Source organism: Cyprinus carpio, chromosome B4, assembly GCF_018340385.1.
Source record: "Cyprinus carpio isolate SPL01 chromosome B4, ASM1834038v1, whole genome shotgun sequence".
In the NCBI taxonomy this organism is placed as follows: domain Eukaryota; kingdom Metazoa; phylum Chordata; class Actinopteri; order Cypriniformes; family Cyprinidae; genus Cyprinus; species Cyprinus carpio.
This window is the reverse complement of record NC_056600.1, coordinates 29398546-29417672: the sequence shown is the minus strand read 5'-3', so window position 1 is coordinate 29417672 and position 19127 is coordinate 29398546. Positions and strand designations below refer to the sequence as shown.

General features: G+C 36.9%; 2 protein-coding genes across 2 annotated transcripts in view; both read right to left on the bottom strand.

Annotated features, from left to right (window-relative positions):
• Positions 1–9780: 9780 nt before the first annotated feature.
• Positions 9781–15740, bottom strand: LOC122137151. The gene is made up of 6 exons (XM_042722820.1): positions 12950–15740; positions 12662–12839; positions 11716–11933; positions 11151–11423; positions 10855–10961; positions 9781–10455 (listed from the first exon to the last, which is right to left on the bottom strand). The coding sequence occupies exons 1-6, from the start codon at positions 15481–15483 to the stop codon at positions 10241–10243; spliced, it is 3525 nt and encodes a 1174-aa protein (XP_042578754.1). The 5' UTR covers positions 15484–15740; the 3' UTR covers positions 9781–10240.
• Positions 15603–19127, bottom strand: part of LOC122137236 — a 24027-nt gene continuing 20502 nt past the window's right edge. The window contains exons 2-4 of the mRNA XM_042722995.1: positions 18436–18686; positions 15718–18330; positions 15603–15620 (exon numbers count right to left, since the gene is read on the bottom strand). Of these exons, the coding sequence (XP_042578929.1) occupies positions 15603–15620; positions 15718–18330; positions 18436–18686 (2882 nt within the window). The remainder of the gene's footprint in view (positions 15621–15717; positions 18331–18435; positions 18687–19127) is intronic.

Genomic DNA, 19127 nt, shown 5'->3' with positions numbered 1-19127 from the left:
TGCAGAGGAGGCAGGGACTGACAGCACCTTCAATGCCAAATTGTGGAGTTGTGGGAATCTAGCATGGTTTTTGGCCCAGAAGACAAGTGCATTGTCAGTATCAGAGTAACGGATGGCATCAAAGTATTTGCTTATCTGTGTTACAATACTTGAATCCTGGACTGAGCCGCGCTTCTTGTGTGCTTTGTAGCGGGACAGAAGGCGAGGGCATTTGGGTGGTGGCGAATCACTGGCTGGATCCACATTCATGGCTTCTGAGGTATTTTCATGATCATCTTTACTGACCATCATGTTCTCCACCTCTAAGATCAATGTGTCTGAAAAATAATCTTCACAATGAGTTAGATTTAAAAGGATATGTACATATCAGAGTTAAATGAAATACTTTAAGGACCTTTTATAAGACACATTTTTTAAATGATCAATTACATTATCTTTTTTGTTATTCAAATAAACATAGCAAGTTAATGTAAATGCTGGTTATTTCATTCAGTGCAGAGGTCAGTAATGAAATGATTTTATGAATAGTTATTTATTTAGGTTACAACCCAGCTAACAGGGAACGTTCCCATAACTTTCACTAATATTATGTAAAAGTTATGTAAATGTTAGAAAAAAACGTTCCTGACATAATGTTTCTGGAACAGTCTTATAATGTTTTCATAGTTAAAATACATTGTCGTAACGTTGAGGGAAAACGGTCCCATAACAACATTCTTGTAACGTCTTTATGATGTTATTTTTACTTGACTGATGTTCTCATAATGTTGAAGGAAAACGTTCCCATAACAACGTTCTTGTAACGTCTTTATTATGTTATTTTTAATTGACTGATGTTCTCATAATGTTGAAGGAAAACGTTCCCATAACAACGTTCTTGTAACGTCTTTATGATGTTATTTTAAATTGACTGATGTTCTCATAATGTTGAAGGAAAACGTTCTCATAACAACGTTCTTGTAATGTCTTTATGATGTTATTTTTACTTGACTGATGTTCTCATAATGTTGAGCGAAAACGTTCCCATAACAACGTTCTTGTAATGTCTTTATGATGTTATTTTTACTTGACTGATGTTCTCATAATGTTGAGCGAAAACGTTCCCATAACAACGTTCTTGTAACGTCTTTATGATGTTATTTTTACTTGACTGATGTTCTCATAATGTTGAGCGAAAACGTTCCCATAACAACGTTCTTGTAACGTCTTTATGATGTTATTTTTACTTGACTGATGTTCTCATAATGTTGAAGGAAAACGTTCCCATAACAACGTTCTTGTAACGTCTTTATGATGTTATTTTTAATTGACTGAGGTTCTCATAACAACATTCTTGTAACGTCTTTATGGTGTTTTTTTGTACTTGACTGAGGTTCTCATAACAACATTCTTGTAACGTGTTTATGGTGTTATTTCATAATGTTGAACAAATACATTCTTAAAACACCATTATTGGAATGCCTTCATTTTAGAAGTGATGGGAACAGAAATTACGAGTGTGACCAGTCCCAGACAGCATGTAGTAATCGGCCCGAGCTCGGCTGGCCCTCGGCTCAAACTCGGCATCGGCGAGTGTTATCCAAGCCGAGTGTGGCCCGCGGCTCGCTCTCGCGCATGTGTTTGTGATGCGGCTGTAAAGCACTGACCCGATTCCTGTTCACCGTAACCGACCCGAGTCCGGCTGTAGAGTCCGGCCCACTTCTGGCAATGACTCGACTCGGTTCAGTCATAGATGGTTACATTAATATAGCAATAAATAACATAAAACTATTTTAAACTTGGCTTAAGATCTTAACAGTATCTTGTAATGTTAATTATACGTCTAATGTCGTGAATTTGTGTCCAAAAAAAATTGTTTTTGGTTAAATTTTAAAAAAAAAAAGTGGTTTTTTGTAGGGAAGGTTGTTTTATATTATTAATAATATTATATATTTTTTTTTTTTGTGAAGCAGGTCATTCTTATATACGTTTGCTTGTATGTATTTTGAACGCACTTCATTGCACACTCACGTGTATCACCTTCACTCGCGCAGCGTGGGCGGAGTCTCGTACCTGTGCTTGCGAGTACTGTGCGCCATGTTTGGGCATTTTGGATGCAAACAAAACAATGGATTATTTACCAAGATATATGGATGTATGAACTCATTTCGATAAAACACTTCTGGTAAGCATCGTTGAGCATTTCTTTTTAGTCTTTTACTAGCGCAGGCGCTCATAAGCTCATAAATGAACTCGCAAACCTTCACCTCAAGTGTGAGACTGCAGCGAACGCGGCTTTGTGCGAAACCTAAGTAAAAAAAATAAATAAAATAAATGATATAGTTTTCATTTTTGATCGAATTGTTGTGTGGGTCTACTCTAGAGTTTTTACTCTGCAGAAAACTGACGAGCAACCCAACCCACCAACAGACGAGGAAGATGATGATGATAATCATAGTGGTCCAGCATATACAAAGAGAAAGGTTTGTTTGTTTTTTTACCTTCCACATTCTTATTTTTGTTAATGCAGTTGCAATAAGAAAACATATTTTTTCCCCCATATTTCTTAAAGTATGTAAGAGTGAAGATTTGTTTAAGTGGGTCGTTGTTTTCAAATAACCTCAACTAAATGCATTAGCTAGTTTCAGCTATTTTTATAATGAGAATGTCCCGTAGTCATATATGCATCAGTTTGTCTGAGATCATCTGCAATATCTCTGTCCTGCTTTTACAGATGCTAAATATAAGCAGACTATACAGATGCTCATCTCTGCGAAAACTCACGTGACTACAACGCAAACACAGCATCACAGTTCATGCTTCTTCAGTCAGGATGTAAAGATACACAGGAGTAACTGATTATTTCTCTTAACATGCTACAGATTTCTTTTAATATTTCTATGTTTTGTAGTAACCAATAGAAGCTGAAGGAATGGCAGACATTACTCAGACACCTGTGAACACTGAGCAGTGGTTGGAGTCCAAGACAGTGAAATCATCTTTATTATACTTCTGACTGAACTAGCAAGGTGCTTTGGGGACAATGAGAAAGTAAGTTCAAGTAAAATGTTTGCATTGACCATTTCACCGTGTTATTTTTTGCAGTAACTGCAGGGAATATTGAAGATTTTCATAACAACGAAGAATAGTGAAGATACCTGATCAACAGCAAGCTTTGGATCTACTGAATGTGTATTTTTCAAGCATTTTATTGCAGGGTTCACTGTTATTTTTCTGCATAGCGATGACTGGTGAAAAGTGTTTATTAATTTACTTCAATGTATAGTAAACCAGAATTCTGTGTCTTTTACGTTTCACCAAACCTCTTACTTTTGTTTCTCTGCAGCACTCAAAAGAAAGTGCTTTAAAGAATGCTGGTAATCAAACCCAACAAGTTTGTCAGGTATGGACAGTATGAAGGGGACTAAATGATTTTCATATTTTGGGTGAACTCTCTTTAATAAGCATGCTACACACTAAATATTAATCATGCTGGGCACAGCCACTTATTGTGCTGTCACTGCAGTTAGTGCTGTAAATAGTCTGTCAAATAACAGGTACATTGCTACAACATACATTTAATGTATTTCACAATGATGCATTACGTTACACCTTTACTAACAGATACTTGTATATTATTTGCTCTTTACAGGTGCAGAAATAAAAGCTCCCAAACAAAGATGTCACTGGATTAAGATGTGGAAAGACATGTTACACCACCGCAACCATAAATCCTGAGTAATTTGAATATGGGCAACAACCGAGGAAAAGTACCCATTGTTTTAGTCAGAAATGATTCATGGTAATAGTAATAGTAAATGATTAGATAAATAAATAAAAAGTACAAAATGGTTTTAATTTTAAAACTCTGCCATTTACTAATGTGTTATTCAAAACACTAAGTTTTGGTGTATCTTTACAATACGGTATCATTAGTTAACATTAGTAAATGTTGAAATTAAAATTAAATAATGAGCAATACATTTGTTACAATTTTCATTACTCTTTGATACGGTTAAAAAACAACAACTGTTCTTTGTTAGTTCATGTTGGCTCTGATCCATTAAATAATGTCAACAGGCACAACTTTTGTTCTTAATGTATTAGTAAATGTTGAAATTAACTAGGTTAATATATTAACTACAGTTAAGTAAGGTTAATGTTAAGTATTTGTCATGTTAGTTCATGTTGGGTAGGTAACTAATGTTACAAATGAAACCTTATTGTAAATTGTGAAGTATCACCTGTGTTTATTGTTTATACGTGTTAAATTATTAATACGTAAGTATAAATAAATGTAAGGGTAATTTAGTTAAATGTTATGTTTTTTATATTTATATAAATATTTTTTTTTGTCTTCTTTTTTGCTGTAATTGCATAGTTTTTTAAATAAATTGTTCTCATGCCAACTTAAGTTAGGGTTGAGGTAAGTAAACATTTTGACAGCGTATCAATTTTAATGAAAGATTATTGAACAGTAAAGAAGATATTAAAAACATTTTCATAACGTTTTCAAGATGATAGAATGGAATGTTTCTATAACGTTCACATAAACCTAGAAAAAACGTTCCTAATACATTTAAAAAATGCTAATTTTAAACATTTAAAGAACATTCAGTAATGAAGTTTTCGTTACGTTTTTAAAATGGTAGGATGGAATGTTCCTGTAACGTTCGCAGAAACCCCACAAAAAATGTTCTTAATACATTAAAACAACTTGCCGTTCTCAACGTGTACAAAACATTCCGAAATAACGTTTTCATAACTTAAGGGAAATGTTAGTAAAACGTTCTGACAACTCATTTTTGTTAGCTGGGTCTCTCCATTACAGACCGTTCTGAAAGAAGAATTTATGCAAACGCGTATAAAATGCTTTAAAAACTTTAACAGAGATGTCTAGAGGGTATTTAATAGGTCTGCCCCCCACGTAAGATTTTTCTAGTTACTAGTCGTTCATTTGTCATTATTCAACTAATCGCAGGTTTATATTAAATTTACATCTATAATCCATAATGAGCCTTAATATATTCTGTGCTCAAGCACATGCATTAAGTTTGCCACAAAGCACAGGCAGAAGTGGCTTAATAATTGTGAAAATGGAGACATTTTAATTAATTTATTAATAAACAAATGTTTTCTTGTCGGCTGCAAGATGAAATTCACAGTGCTGACTCTCTCCACATGGACGCGGCTTTAGAGAGAAATGGAACCATTACAGATTACATAATGCTTTCGTTTTGAATTGATTCGTTTAAAAGACATTTTGCATATGCATTACAAAGTAAATAATTTTTTTACATGCAATTATGCAAAATAAAACCAAACAAGATTTGTAATGAAGATAAAATATGTAGACAAATAAGAATAAATGCTGCGAGCACTCAGCATCATGTGCGCCGAGCAAATCTTGCACTGATATTTTAACCTTTTAACCAGCACCCCCCATTATGGGACTCACAGCTGAAAGTGCCCTACCTAACTTAAAATTGTAACAGTTCCTTACTTCAGTGTGTTACACACATAATTTTGGTGTCTTTGGAAAGAAGACCCTTTGGGCTATACTTTTGTTCAACCAGAGTTGATAATGCTCAAAAATATTAAAAGTTATAGACACTGAAATGCCTTGAAAAATTTTTTACCACAGTGAATTTTTTTTTATTTGATATAAAAATACATGAAATCAGTCCTGGAGCCATCTAGAAAAGTAATGGGTTGAAAGTCACATGTCTCATGAGTTTCTATTTCAAATCTGAAGGAGATACCATAAAAAATTAGATTCCTGCAACCATTTTTCTGAGACTATGTCTAGTCACCACCAGCCCCCAAATATAAAAAAATATTTACCTTTACCTTTAACTGTATTGAAGGGTCTACAAACTATTTTAGTCATTAACATACCACTGCATATTTTTTTCAATTATAAAACATTAGACAGAAACTTAGACATCAAATAAGTGATTTATTTGGGCACTAGAAAAATACAATAAGAATAATTTGAGTAAGAAAAATAAGAAAAATAAAAAGATTTAACTTTGTATGCTGATTACAGAACATCCTGAGATTGCTAGAAATGCAGCATTTACAATGAATTACAATGAAAATACGTGCTGATGTGCTGATGGCCAGTTATAGAGATGGTAATCATATGAATGCGCCATAAAGTCAATAAATCACACTCTATTTATATAGATGGCGTTCACATTGATAGCCGTGATTACACAGTAATAGCGAGCTGATTTGCGCTCAAACAGATGGTAATCATGAAGATACAGGCACATTCAACATAAAACACACTCACACATATATGAAAACTGTTGAAAAATAAAACAAATAAAGAAAAAGGCGATCACTAAGTTCTGCCTCCATCAGATGAAAGGTGCGTCAGAGCGCACATCATGAGCCGTCAAGAGAGAGCGCCAGAATTCAAATAAACAATCTTCCGCCTATCTTTCACTTTTTTTTTGTGGATCATCTTATTCTGTTTGTGACACTGTATGCTACCAAACCATGCCGTTTTTTACTACCAAGACGCAGTTTCTGAGCATGAGTTATTCCATAACGGACACAAACAATTCTGTCCCCGAAGAACTGAACCATAAACAAAGGAATTATCATCCATATTACAATGTTATTACACTAAAAGTGCTCTATGACATGTAGTTCAGTGGACCCTTTCCTTCCTAACTAAACCGGGATTTACAGCTGTGGATGTGTTTATGACTCGGTATTACGACAAATCTGGTATATACTGCGTTTTCAGTCTTCATGTTTTGATGTGTACTGCTTACACAAATTTAGCAAATACATTCTTTATAAGCTTTCCATTGAAAAACAGCAATCTGTCGTTGATGCTTGACGCTTAGATCTTTATAATGATATATAGTTTGTCAAGATTAAATTTGTCCCGTTTCATTTAATCTATTCGTAAATATTGACCCGTGCAAACAAGGGGAGTTGAGGACGCCGGTGTCTGGGTGCAGGCTAACAGGTTAAGGAATATTATACAAACCTGCATTTAAATGCGGCTGAAATTTCTTTATTTATTTTATTTATTTATTTATTTATACTTTACTTAAATTATATGAAAGCAGGTAAAGAAGACTCCATTTAAAATCACTGAAGTTGTCAATTAATGAAGCTCTTTTTACATTGTGTGTATTTTGCTGATTAATGAGAGAACTTGAGTTTATACGTGAAGACATTTTATTAATCAGTCCATTCTTTAGAGTTTCAATGATTTAGTTAAATCGTGCAGGTTTAATTTATTCGTTTCTTGTTTTAATTAGGCCTAAATAATGGGAGCGAAATTATACAGTGCCTTACGTTTTACTAAAATAAAGAAACTAATTTATAAAACACGCAAGCCTAGCTCACTATGCTATACACTTTTAATGCTCCAATGCAAAGTAAACCACATTTTCTTTTTAATAATATAACACATAATTCATATTATATAAATAATACTGCACACTATTTAAATGTGTCTAATCTAAAATGGTGTAGAGCAAATATACGCACAGGCTCATAGGCTTGACATTTATCCTGCTTGAATTCGTTCTAAGAAATGCACATATCTTCATAAGGACTAAACTTTCATCTGCAAATATTAAATATGTTTTCTTTCATTTTCCCCGACTGCAGTCAAATATAACACATCGGTGAGGCAAAGCTGACGTCTATTTGCGAAAATGTGCTTTGATGCGCTTGTTTGAAAACTTGTGATTAAAGCGCCACTCAGCGGTCAAAAGCTGCAAATGCACTTTGCAGACGCCTCGGCGGTACGAGCGGCGGTAGAATCAACGTTTTGGATGTCCACCTAATGTATGATTCTGATGAGCAACATTTTACATATTTCTTTAATAAAAGTTTTTAAATAATCAAAAGATAAACAAATAAGTTTTGTTGTTGTTGTTGTTGTTTAGAATTTTAAATAAGCTCAAAATATTATTACGGAACCATAGCTACATAAATCACTCATGCTTTGACATTACTGTTATAGACAGTTAATGCATTAAAATAAGGACAGCTCAACTCACATTTTGCAGAAAATTAAACTCTTCATACTTCAGTACAAAACAGTGCTGAACTTTGACAAAAAGTATTTTTAAAAATGTCATAATAGTGATTTTCTAATGTCTGATTATAAATAAAAAAAAATAAAGGTGAAAATAACATATTTATATACATAAGTGAGTGGAAACGGCAAGTGAATACATGAATCTTTGACACTTTTCACCATTGATATGCAGAAGATTACTGTTAGACAGTGCTGGGAAGGTAATAGGTTACAGTTTACAGGTTACCCTATTTAAAATGTAATAAGTAGTGTAACTATTTCAATTGCTTTATTAAAGTAATGTAAATGTAAAATATTTTCAACTGTTAATCATTTTGAATCATTTAAAGCAGGCAGGGTTAAGCTTACAGTAGAACTCAACACTGATTATTGGCAGACTTTCAAAAGCCTTCATCACTTAAATTAAGATTATAATCATTTAATTTTAAACCACAGCCAAAATCAGATTTTAGCACCTTTTTTTTAACTTTGAGATCAATCTGATTCTGATTAAATTCTGATCATTCTGGTTAAATACAGGTTTGAGATCATAACAAGAAATAGTTTGATAGCTATGATAATGTATTTAAAATCAAATCTTTTCACAGCTATGACAGGAAACACTGGCATCTAACAATGCCTTCGGGAGGAAAAAACTGTTCATCTTAAAGCATATGCATAAACCCAAATAGAAAATAAAACGGTTATTGAACAAGCATGCATCTTATTCTGTGTACTAAACTCCTAAAACATTGGTGCCTCGTATTTTAGAGCCATCAATGTAATTAAGAAATAAATCAACCAAATCTGTATGTGCATGTTTATGTGGAAAAAAAATCAAATGTAACCCCCTTTGTAATTGTTTACATTTTCACAAGTAACTGTAATTTGTAACAGATTGCACTTACATTTATTTTGTAATTAAATCACGTAATTCCATCACATGTAACTAGTTACTCCCCAGGAGCAGGTGTTAGGGAATAGAGTATATGGAGAGTACAAAAACTGATCTATATTTGCCACCCCTCATTCTGCTCTTGCCCCCTCTTTGCCACCCCAAATATAAAATCCTGGACACGCCCCTGAGATCACCTCTACTCTTTTAGGAGGAAGACAAATGTCTTTCTCTGCCTCGCTGAGCATTATGAAATATTTCACAAATCACAATATCTGATCTGAGTCTAGTACGACACTTTGGAAGGACAGTTTATTTTACAGTATGAACAGTTTGTAACATGCGTCTGGAAATGCTGTGTGCTCCAGGATCACTTTTTCACATCAGCAAAAACTCCAACATTTTGATGATGCAAGTTTTCAGCATTTTATTATATTTGTAACAAGCATTTATACACATTGACTGTAGAGTGATTTTTCATTTAAACATCTAAAAGTCAATAACAATAACATTTATCTCGGTCCCATTTTCCCTGTTGATTATATGATAATGAGTGATTATCTCATCTAAGAATGAAATAGAAACAAAAATAAAATTTAACTTTATTGGCACATTTTCAGAAAATGCGATCAGTTACAAGTACAAAGCCATTCACCAGAATCATGCAGATCAGTAACAAAAAATATAATGGAGATTCATTTAATGGATTATGAAGAGATATGTGATTATAAAATCAGTACACATTTTTATTGATTTCACAGTGTTTTTATAACTTTTAATCAGAGAGGAGCTTGAAGCATGTTTCTTTTTTTTATTCACTACAGATAATTAATGGAGGGTAGATATTTGTTTTTTTTTTTATATTCCTGTTGCATGCATTTGAAATTTAACCACAACCCAAAACAATATTCTTATGTTCAGATTTAAATTCACAATTTGTGGAATAACCCTGATTTTCTAAATGCTTAAACCCCAAACACACACAGAACATCATCATGCAAACCTTACTAACTAAAAAAAAAAAAACTAGATTTTTTTTCTACAGAACACAGTATTTCTAGATTCCTTTACTGATTTTAAGTTTTAAATGCTTATTTTATGGTCCTTTTTAAAAACAACAACAACAAATAAAAAAACCTTAAAAAGACCAAACTGATCTACCAACAAAACAATTTATCTTTACCTTGCTATTATTATTATTATTTTTTTGCCGTGAATGCAATTTCAGAGATTAATAAATCTCTGCTTTCTGTAGTCATTGTATTCATCACCATCATATTTATCATAAGGCGCTGAAGAGAACTTGTTCACTAACACTTTAACCCCTGCAGAACCTGGCTGTACTCTGCAGTGTTAGTGTCCTCGTGCTGGTCCTGAGTCACCCACTCGTCCAGACGCTCACACAGGTTCTGATCCAGGATTCCCATGCGGCTGTACTCTGACACCAGGTTTCTGTATCCTGCTTTGTAGTAGCCTTGGATACCTTCATCGGACAAAATGTGGCACTGAAAGGGAATGCCTTCACCTGGAATTACACGCAAGCATATTATTTAGTGCAGCAACACTGCAGCTCTTTTACTCTTAGACTATCAGTTCTGTCACGCATGCCTTATATTTCATATCTTGTGTATATTGCTCAAACTCTTTAATCTCTCTAATTTGTCACATTTCATCATAAAACAGATTACACAAGATTTTAATCTGTTTATTATCAGTGGAGTGTCTGCTGTGCACAAGCTGTTCTATGCAGTCAGAGCTACCGTCATTGTTTTTTTTTTTTTTTATTAAAATAATCAAAAGTAATGTGGTGAAACAACCGAAATATTCCAGTAGCTGCTGCATTACCGTGTCTACCACAAACACCTTGACAATCACAGTATCTGCTGGAGGGTAGATCATGTGTTTCGCAGGATGAGTTTCTTACCTAGAGCTTCTCTCAGCTTTTGTGAGGTGAGCGGGTGATGTAGAATCATGCAGCGTTTCAGCAGAAGCTCCACGTCTCCACTAATTATGGTGTCTGCTAGAAGTTTCCTGAAAAAAGGAAGAAATGTTAAAAGCAGATTTATAAAATAAACACTCAGCTGCTTAACATTTGTAAAACTGTAAATGTTCAGTGTTTAGTATTACTACAAATTCCTGTACTGTTAATTGGAATTCTGTATAGTTGACTTGCATGAGAATTTCACACATAACCATTAACACAATGGATGTGAATGTTACCTGGCCGTCTGTGAGCGGCTGCTTGGGCCCGTAGTTAGAGCTCGTCTGTGATCTTGTCCCAGAACCTCCATGGCTATCAGGTTCCATCCATTATTGTCAGTCTTTATGCTGTTGATTAGTTTATAAAGCGGCAGGTTTTTATTTTTAAGCTCACTCACTGAGTTTGGGTTATCTATGACAGACGCAGCAAGTCTGATGGAGTCCTTCGGTGGAATGTGGCTTGTGTTAAGTGTCCCTGTGGTGTTCTTACTGGACCTCCGAGCACTTACAACACTGCGCAGAGAGAATGAGAATTTAAAATAATTAAATGAGCATGAAATATGCTTATTTGAGCTAGTTAGCTAATTTAGAGCACAGGTGAGCTTCCTCTAGCTTCTGTTGCTGTATGGAATCAAATAAATGGACACATGACACTCTTGGTTATGCATACTATTTTTAAATACATAAATCATTATTATCTTTTGGCGTATCAGGTGAATCCTCTTTCTTTTGTGGATCTCCATACACACTGGTGTTGTGTTGTGTCTAAATAACAGAAATCACCTTCAGCAATCAGATTCTTTACCTTTTATATTCACCAACAAATCCAAGATGGTACATTTTGATGAGGATTCGTTCACCACTTCTGATGAATTTAACACTCTGTAAGTATTTCTGCAGAGCAACGTCGGTCTTCTTTATACTTCCTCCAGTTATGCTGTATTTACAGGGGTTTTTATGACAGAAGTCGTATCCTCTCTGGAGAATAAGCAGGGGTGTGTACAACTCAAGGTTTGTCTGGATCTAGTGAGAAAATTACAGATTAAACATAATCCTGATCATCTCATCACATGTGCAGAAGACTGAGTAACACTGTACACTGATTGGCCGGGAATTGAGTTTTCATCCATCCATTTTCTGTACCACTTACTCTACACAGGTTCGCAGGAAGCCTGGAACCTATCCCAGGACACTTGGGTTACAAAGTGGGGTGCAGAGCACAATCACATATACATTACACACTACGGATAATTTAGAGACACTGATCAACCTGCATCGCATGTCTTTAGACTGGGGAAGGAAACCAGAGTACCCAGAGGACACCCTATGTTAGTATGTTAGTAATTAATCCCCTTGGAGATTCAAGTAACGATGTGATACACTGCAAACTCCTCTGTTCAATAAACACTACTCAGTGTCTATATGGGTCCAATCTACAGAGCGAAGCAACTGCAGTGAATGAGATAATTAACTGATTAATTAAGTAATGATTGCGCATTAGTGATGAACACCTGGTGTTAAAAATCAGATTCACATCAGCACTGATAGCCTCGTGGGCACTGTGCCAACATATAGCACCGTTGTGCTATGGGCATCCCAGGTTTGAGCCCCTGCTCGTGGACCTTTCCCAATCCTGATCCAGTGATTTCAGTACATCAGTAAATATGAGTAGATCTAGAACTAAAATCTGGCACTCAGGAGGGGCACACGGTTACATGAAGAAATCAGAGCCATAAACTAAGTTTACTCACCTCATTTTTCACTTTTTTACGTAGCATCAAAGCTTCCACATTTAGGTCCTTTGTCTCGCTGCCAGTTGCTTGTGCTACAGCATGATAAAGAGCATTCTGATGATCCGAGTTAACACTGACTATCCTGTCATCATCCTGTACAATGTCAAAACGCCCACTGTACAGCTCTGTATCAGCTCTGTTTTAAAATGAAAAGTAACTACATTCAGTACTCAAAGTTCGTAAGCATTAACAATGAAATGTATTTATTATATGTGAGCTATGTAATGCTCTTATGATTAAACTTACTGTGATGGATGTATGGATTTTGCAGGTTTGGTTAATCTCAATTTTATATCGCCTGCTGATTTGTTGGTTCCTGAGTAACGTTCCACAGTGAGCTGTTTTCCATTTTCATCAACGACAGTGAGTTCAATTCCTTTTCCACCGAGCAGGTTGCTTTTTGTGAGCACGTACACATCGAGGGCTGTAGTAGGCTGATCAGCTTTGCACATATCTTCTGTATACTGCTTTAGCTCTGTTTTGTCCTCATCTGACAGCTGTTCCACTTCCTTGTGGCTCGCAGATCTCTTGTTGTGTTTTTCCCTCTGGTCATCAAAGAAGCGCTGAGTTTTATGTCTGTGCATGACGTGGTCCAGCGCCTTTCCTGCAGCACTGTTCAAATGACTTTTAAATGTGCTTGTCATTAAAGAAGATATATGTTCAGAGCAGGAACTGATGAATTGGTCAGACACCTTCTGGGCGATAGTCTGTAGAAGTTCACCTTTAAGGCGCTGTACATCATGTAAATTGTGTTGTCCATCTTGGTCATATTTTGTCATTTCATTCTGAAGCTCACTGATGTTCTCCAATAATTCAGGAACAAATTTCTGTTGTATTATCTCTTCTGTTGGTATGGCACCCAATATTTGAGTAAGACCTGCTGAGCACTCAGCTACTTTCAGAGCCAGCTTTGTCATTTCGTACACTCCTGACAGTTTGGCTTTATTCATAAGCTCTTCTGCTTTTTCACACACCTCAGAGAGTTTGCTGATAACATCCTGTGCTGTGGTACAGTCCAGTATCAGGTCAGGAATTACCACTTCACAGAGCATACCAACTGTTTTTTTTATTTGCTTCTCATAAGCCTGGTCAAACTTGAAATTCTCTTTTTTCAATGCAGCTTTCGGAATGCCTGAGCTGATAAACTCCACAAGAGCCTGATCGAGTTTACTGCTCTGCTTCACCGATGAAGTAACAACATTCTCAAAGCAGCTTTGTAAAATCTTCTTAAAGACTTCCTGAAGTGCTTTATCCATTGCGTAGTTCATGGCAGTGAGCACAGACTGTTTTCCGATTTCCTGGACTGCATATTTTGTTGCAGATTTGAAGTTCTGTTTAAGCACTGTAGATGATGTCATGTTTTTCATCGCAGATTTAAAAGATTCTTTACTGACAGATGATAAACCAGACTGAACGCCTCCTTTGAATGAAGTAAACATTGCCTTTCCTGATTTGATGAATTCAGATGCAACAGAAGAAAAAGATTTTGTTCCATTGAGGAGACTTTTTGTCACTTTAAACACTGAGGTAACTGCTTTCTTGATGTTGCTAAAGCCAGCCGTTATCAAAGAAAGCCCAATGCTGATACTCTTAGATATTGCCCATGACGCCCAATCGAATGAACCCTTTATCATCCCCTCTATTCCACTGAACATGTCAGACACTCCTTCTGAAATCAGGCCCAATCCAAACTGGGTAGCTGTTCCAAGTGTCAGCGCGCAAACAAGGAACCCAGCAAGAACCTGTACCACGCCGAGTATGAGACATATCAAAGCATCTATGCAAAACTTGGGCTTCTTTTTCACCTCAAAAACAACACCGAGGCCATAGTCGTATAAGGATCTCAGCTCATTAGTGATGATGAAGTTCTTTTTTTCGGACAGCATGTAGACTGAACAGTCCTCTGTAATGGCATCACTGTCATCTTTTTCTAGCTCTTTAAGTTTAATCAATGCATTATCAATGTATGTCATCCAAGACTTAAAGATGTTCATTCTGGCCTCCATTTGACTCTGAAAGTTGTTGCTCTCTGTGCTCTGATCTTTGTTTCCAGTGACTGATAAGTTACATGAGACCATTGTGTTTGAGACATCTGAGATGTAGACGTCAATGGATTTCTTTGCGTCTTTCAGCATGTTCATAGCATCTGCTTTATAGTTACCTTTACCAAGGTTAATAGTGATGTACGCCTGGTTATACAGTGCCACAGCCCTGTAGTGTGGGTCAGCATTTGCAACTTTTTGCCAACAGGATTTAGCTCCATAATCATTTTTGGATTTTTCACGGCAGTGTAGTTCAGTTCTAACAATTGCCTGTTTGACGTGATCATAGAAATTATCACATTCCCCTCGCAGCAGCTTTCCACTTGTTTCATTTATTGTCCTGATTAGGTCTGCTTCAAGCTGTCCGAAGTCATCATGCCTATTGATGTGATCCTCATGAAGGGTTAACCACAAGGCCCAAGATTCTTTCAAAGCATTGATGGCAGGCTGATAATCAAACTTAGGCTGATGATGTTTAAAGCAATCAGGAATATCATTGAGCTGCATTTGCATGGGATCCAGTTTTTCTTTCTCTGAGTAATGCCCATCTAAGTCTTTCAGCAATTTACAAAACCCGGAGAACAGATTTTCCTTTAAGTTTATCTCAACCAGCTCATCACTTTCCATGTCTTGGATTCGTTTAATTTCATAATCCTCTCTTAGCTGGCGCATGATTTCTACAGACTGACCTTGGTAAGCGGGTGCGAGATGATCACAGTTCAAAACCATCTGGACCATCCCCGGATTGCCTTTTCGAGACGTACGACCAAATATTTGTTTCTCAACTCTTCGGTTGTGTGGAAAATGAGTAAGAAGAACAAAAAGACCACCACACTTATTCACACTTTCATCAACCTTTATGTCTGTCCCTCGTCCTCCGAGATTTGTAGCAATGATGATTCTGCCTGCACAGAATTTCTCTCTTTCAATGTTGTGCTTCTCACTGATTGTATACAGAGTAATCTGTTCTGCCTTAAATCTGCTTTTATGTTGTGTTTTATATCTGAGTTCATCTGCTGTTTTAACATCTTCGCAAATTACCAAGACAACTTGTCCTCTCTCTGCTACTTTCCATGAAGTTTCACAAATAGTCTGGATCCATTGGTGATTTCCACCTTTCACCTGGATGACTGGAAGCTCCACCACCCTTTTATGACGATGTGCAGGTACAATGTAGCTTGTTGCTTTATAGTGTTTTGCCAGAAAGTCCTGATCTGCTTTACCTCCTAATGTACCAGAAACACCAAATATACCTCTCCCGCTGAGGTACCTTTTAAAATAATGGAAATTTGACAAGTAATTTGTCACATTGGATAACGGTGAAATTGCAAGTTGGTGCTTGAACTCTAAAAATTGTTGCAGACCATTACCCCACTTCTTGTTTTTCTCCAGCACACCGCTCGCTTTGAAGTCAACTGGAATTACTGCATTATACTTGTCTCTGTCTTGACTGTTGGCGATGTCTCTTTCAGCAGCCGGCGAGGTGTCGATCATGTATTCTCTGCCACGCGTCATCTCAACAGCCTTTAGTGCATTCTTGACAAACACCGGTAACTGATTCTCAACGTAGCTTTTCAAGAAAACAGGGATGATAATGAAGTTGTTGGATTGTTTGGCTGTCTGGAGGTTATCTGAGAACTTGATAGATGACTTTATTGTGCTTACAGTTGCATCAATGAGCAGTTTCTCAGACATAATTTCACATGCCAGTCCTCCTTCCAGCAGTAGCATTTCAACTTTAAGGTCACCTTGTTTTTCCTGAGCTTCAAAACATTTGGCTTTCTTGTTCTCTAAAGAATAGCACTTAAAAACCACAGTGTTTTCCAAGACCTCCTCAAATATACCCAAGAGATCGTACTGTTGTAAAACTCCAAGTTTTTTCATGACTTCAGACAGTGCTGTGGACATTCTGTCCTCATTCCCATCACCTTCATTTTCTTTCTTACTCTCAGCTTGATGTATCATTTCAATATCTTCGTGGGTGTAGAATCCCAAAGTGACTCCGGGCAACAAGATCTCATTTGCAGAAAAGTTCTCAGATGTTTCTAGTCCCATAATGGCTGCCGTTGTGGCTTTATGAAAGTGTTGTATCCTTGTGGCCCATTTTACCTCTCCTGTTTCAAGCATTTCAATTGGTTGGCAACTAGATATCATGGTCCATATGTTGGAAAGAACTTGCTCCACATGCCTAAATCCACTAGATTCATGAGACAAGAATGTTACTTGAACTCCATTGTCCAAGGTCATATAGTCCACTTCATCCACTATTACAAGCTCAAACTGCCTTTTACCGCGAGTAGCCCTCCTCTCAAATTCCTGTTTAAGTGTGTCTGCTGCAAAGGCTCCCACTGTGCCGTATACTATTTGCTGCCTGTAAGCATCTTTAAGACGTTCCTCTTGTTCCTCTGGTGAATAGGCACTTGAGTTACGTGGGGGTACTACAGATGAGGTGACACCAAACATTTCAAAAAACTTCTTCCACTCTTCTTGGTCTCGTAGGGCGAGAACTGGAGAGCTTGTCACAATGTCCACTTTTGTTCCACGAATAGCCAGAATTGTTGCAAACATGGCTAAGATACAGGACTTGCCCTCACCTGTGCCAATCTCTAGGAGACATCCTTTATTTTCTGTCAGAAGAAGCAAAAGCAATGATGCTAGCTGTGTAAGTCTCGGAAAATAGCCTTCAATTTTCATATCGTCTTTTGTGATGATTGTTGAGCACTCTTGCACTGCTATTGACATCCCAATTAATACGTCTTTCAAAAGGTTGATATCTAGGTTTGTAAAATTAAGAGATCTTATCTTTCCTTTCAATTCAGTAATTTGTTCCTTGGTTCCTAGTTTTGGGAGTTCCGACTCCATGTATCTAAGAACATCCTTCAGCAGCACCAAGACTTTCTCTGGGCAGTTTGCTTCATGAAGTTCCTTCACAATTGTATCAGCATCTTTTTCCTTGTCGTTTTTTATTTGTTCTAGAAGAAAGTTTAAAGGGTTTTCATTCATAAGAGCAGAGATAACGAGGATGCAGTCCAGGTGGTAGGTTTGTGCTGTGTGGAGAACTGAATCGAGTTGATGGCAATTGATAGCTGGACTTCTGCAAAGTAAGAGCATTATTTCTGTAGGTGTCCAGATTCTGTTGAACAACATCTGACCCAAAATGTCCCTACTTTGTGGTGAAAGCTCTGAGATTGTGTCAAGCACATTTAATAAAATGTGTTCCGCCAAAGTTGGACTTGTGGCATGAAGCTGCTCAACCAAACCCAAGAAAAAGTCGTACTTCTTCTCCCAACCAAGCGGCTGATCTTCATCATCTTTAGCATCTTCAGTGCTACTGTGCATAATGAACTGTAGAGATGCCTCAAGAACTGTGAGCTTCTCTGTAAGAGACAGTTCGTTATATCTTACAGCTTGATCAAAGGTAAACTGAGACCATAGTGAAAGGTTGTTTTCTCTACAATATTGAACTGCAAGTTCATTCAGGAGTATCTTAATCCTGCTCCAGATCTGGTAGTGCTGTATTTCTTTATCTTCTGCGATCTGGTACTTCAATAAAAGGTCTTTGAATTTTTCTTCAACAATAATAACCTACGTAAATACATGTGAAATACAAAAATGTGTCTCACTAAAAAGTACAACTTTATCGCATGCTGTATATAGCGTAATGTTGCTCAATCTGAATTAAAGTCATACCTCATTCCATTCAATAGCAGCAGCATCATCTTCTATTTGCTGTTGGAGAACTTGTGTACGTTCATGATGTTTCTCATGACCTCTGAAGCTCTGTTTTTCACGAAGCCGCTCAGTTGCTCGAGAAAGCTTGCGTCTGGACAGTTCACTCTCTCTGTCCAGCTCCTGTTGAATCCTTTGCTCACGTTCCAAACGTTCCAGACGCCTTCTCTCCTCTTCTTGCTGTCTCTGTTTTTCATCTTGTTCAATTTTTCCTGTTTAAAGACAGCATCAGACACCACAGGATTAAATAAAACGTCTCAGGTTACGAATGTAACCATGGTTCCCTGAGTAGGGAACGAGACACTGCGTCCTCTAGGGGTCGCTATGGGGAACACCTCGTCGTGACCCGTGTCTGAAGCATACAAATGAAAAAACACCAACGAGTTGGCCGGCGACGGCCTCTGATGTCACTACCGGTGCGACTATAAAACAGGCACCGGGAAAACACGTCATTCACTTCTTCGTCTGAAGCTTGCGTCTGAAGCATGGCAGGGAGCTAGAGGATGCAGTGTCTCGTTCCCTACTCAGGGAACCATGGTTACATTCGTAACCTGAGATGTTCCCTTTCAAGGGAACTTCGAACTGCGTCCTCTAGGGGTCGCTATGGTGAACAGTATACCCACGCCGCCATGCTGAGGGGAGTGCAGGCCAGA

Bases quoted from the DNA above. Each gene is read 5' to 3' on its own strand.
- LOC122137151 (XM_042722820.1), bottom strand. From the start codon at position 15,483: ATGGTCCAGATGGTTTTGAACTGTGATCATCTCGCACCCGCTTACCAA. The intron at 12,840-12,949 runs GTAAGTTTAATC...ATTTTAAAACAG, and splicing joins AAATCCATACATCCATCACA to AGCTGATACAGAGCTGTACA. The intron at 10,456-10,854 runs GTAAGAAACTCA...GTGTAATTCCAG, and splicing joins AAAGCTGAGAGAAGCTCTAG to GTGAAGGCATTCCCTTTCAG.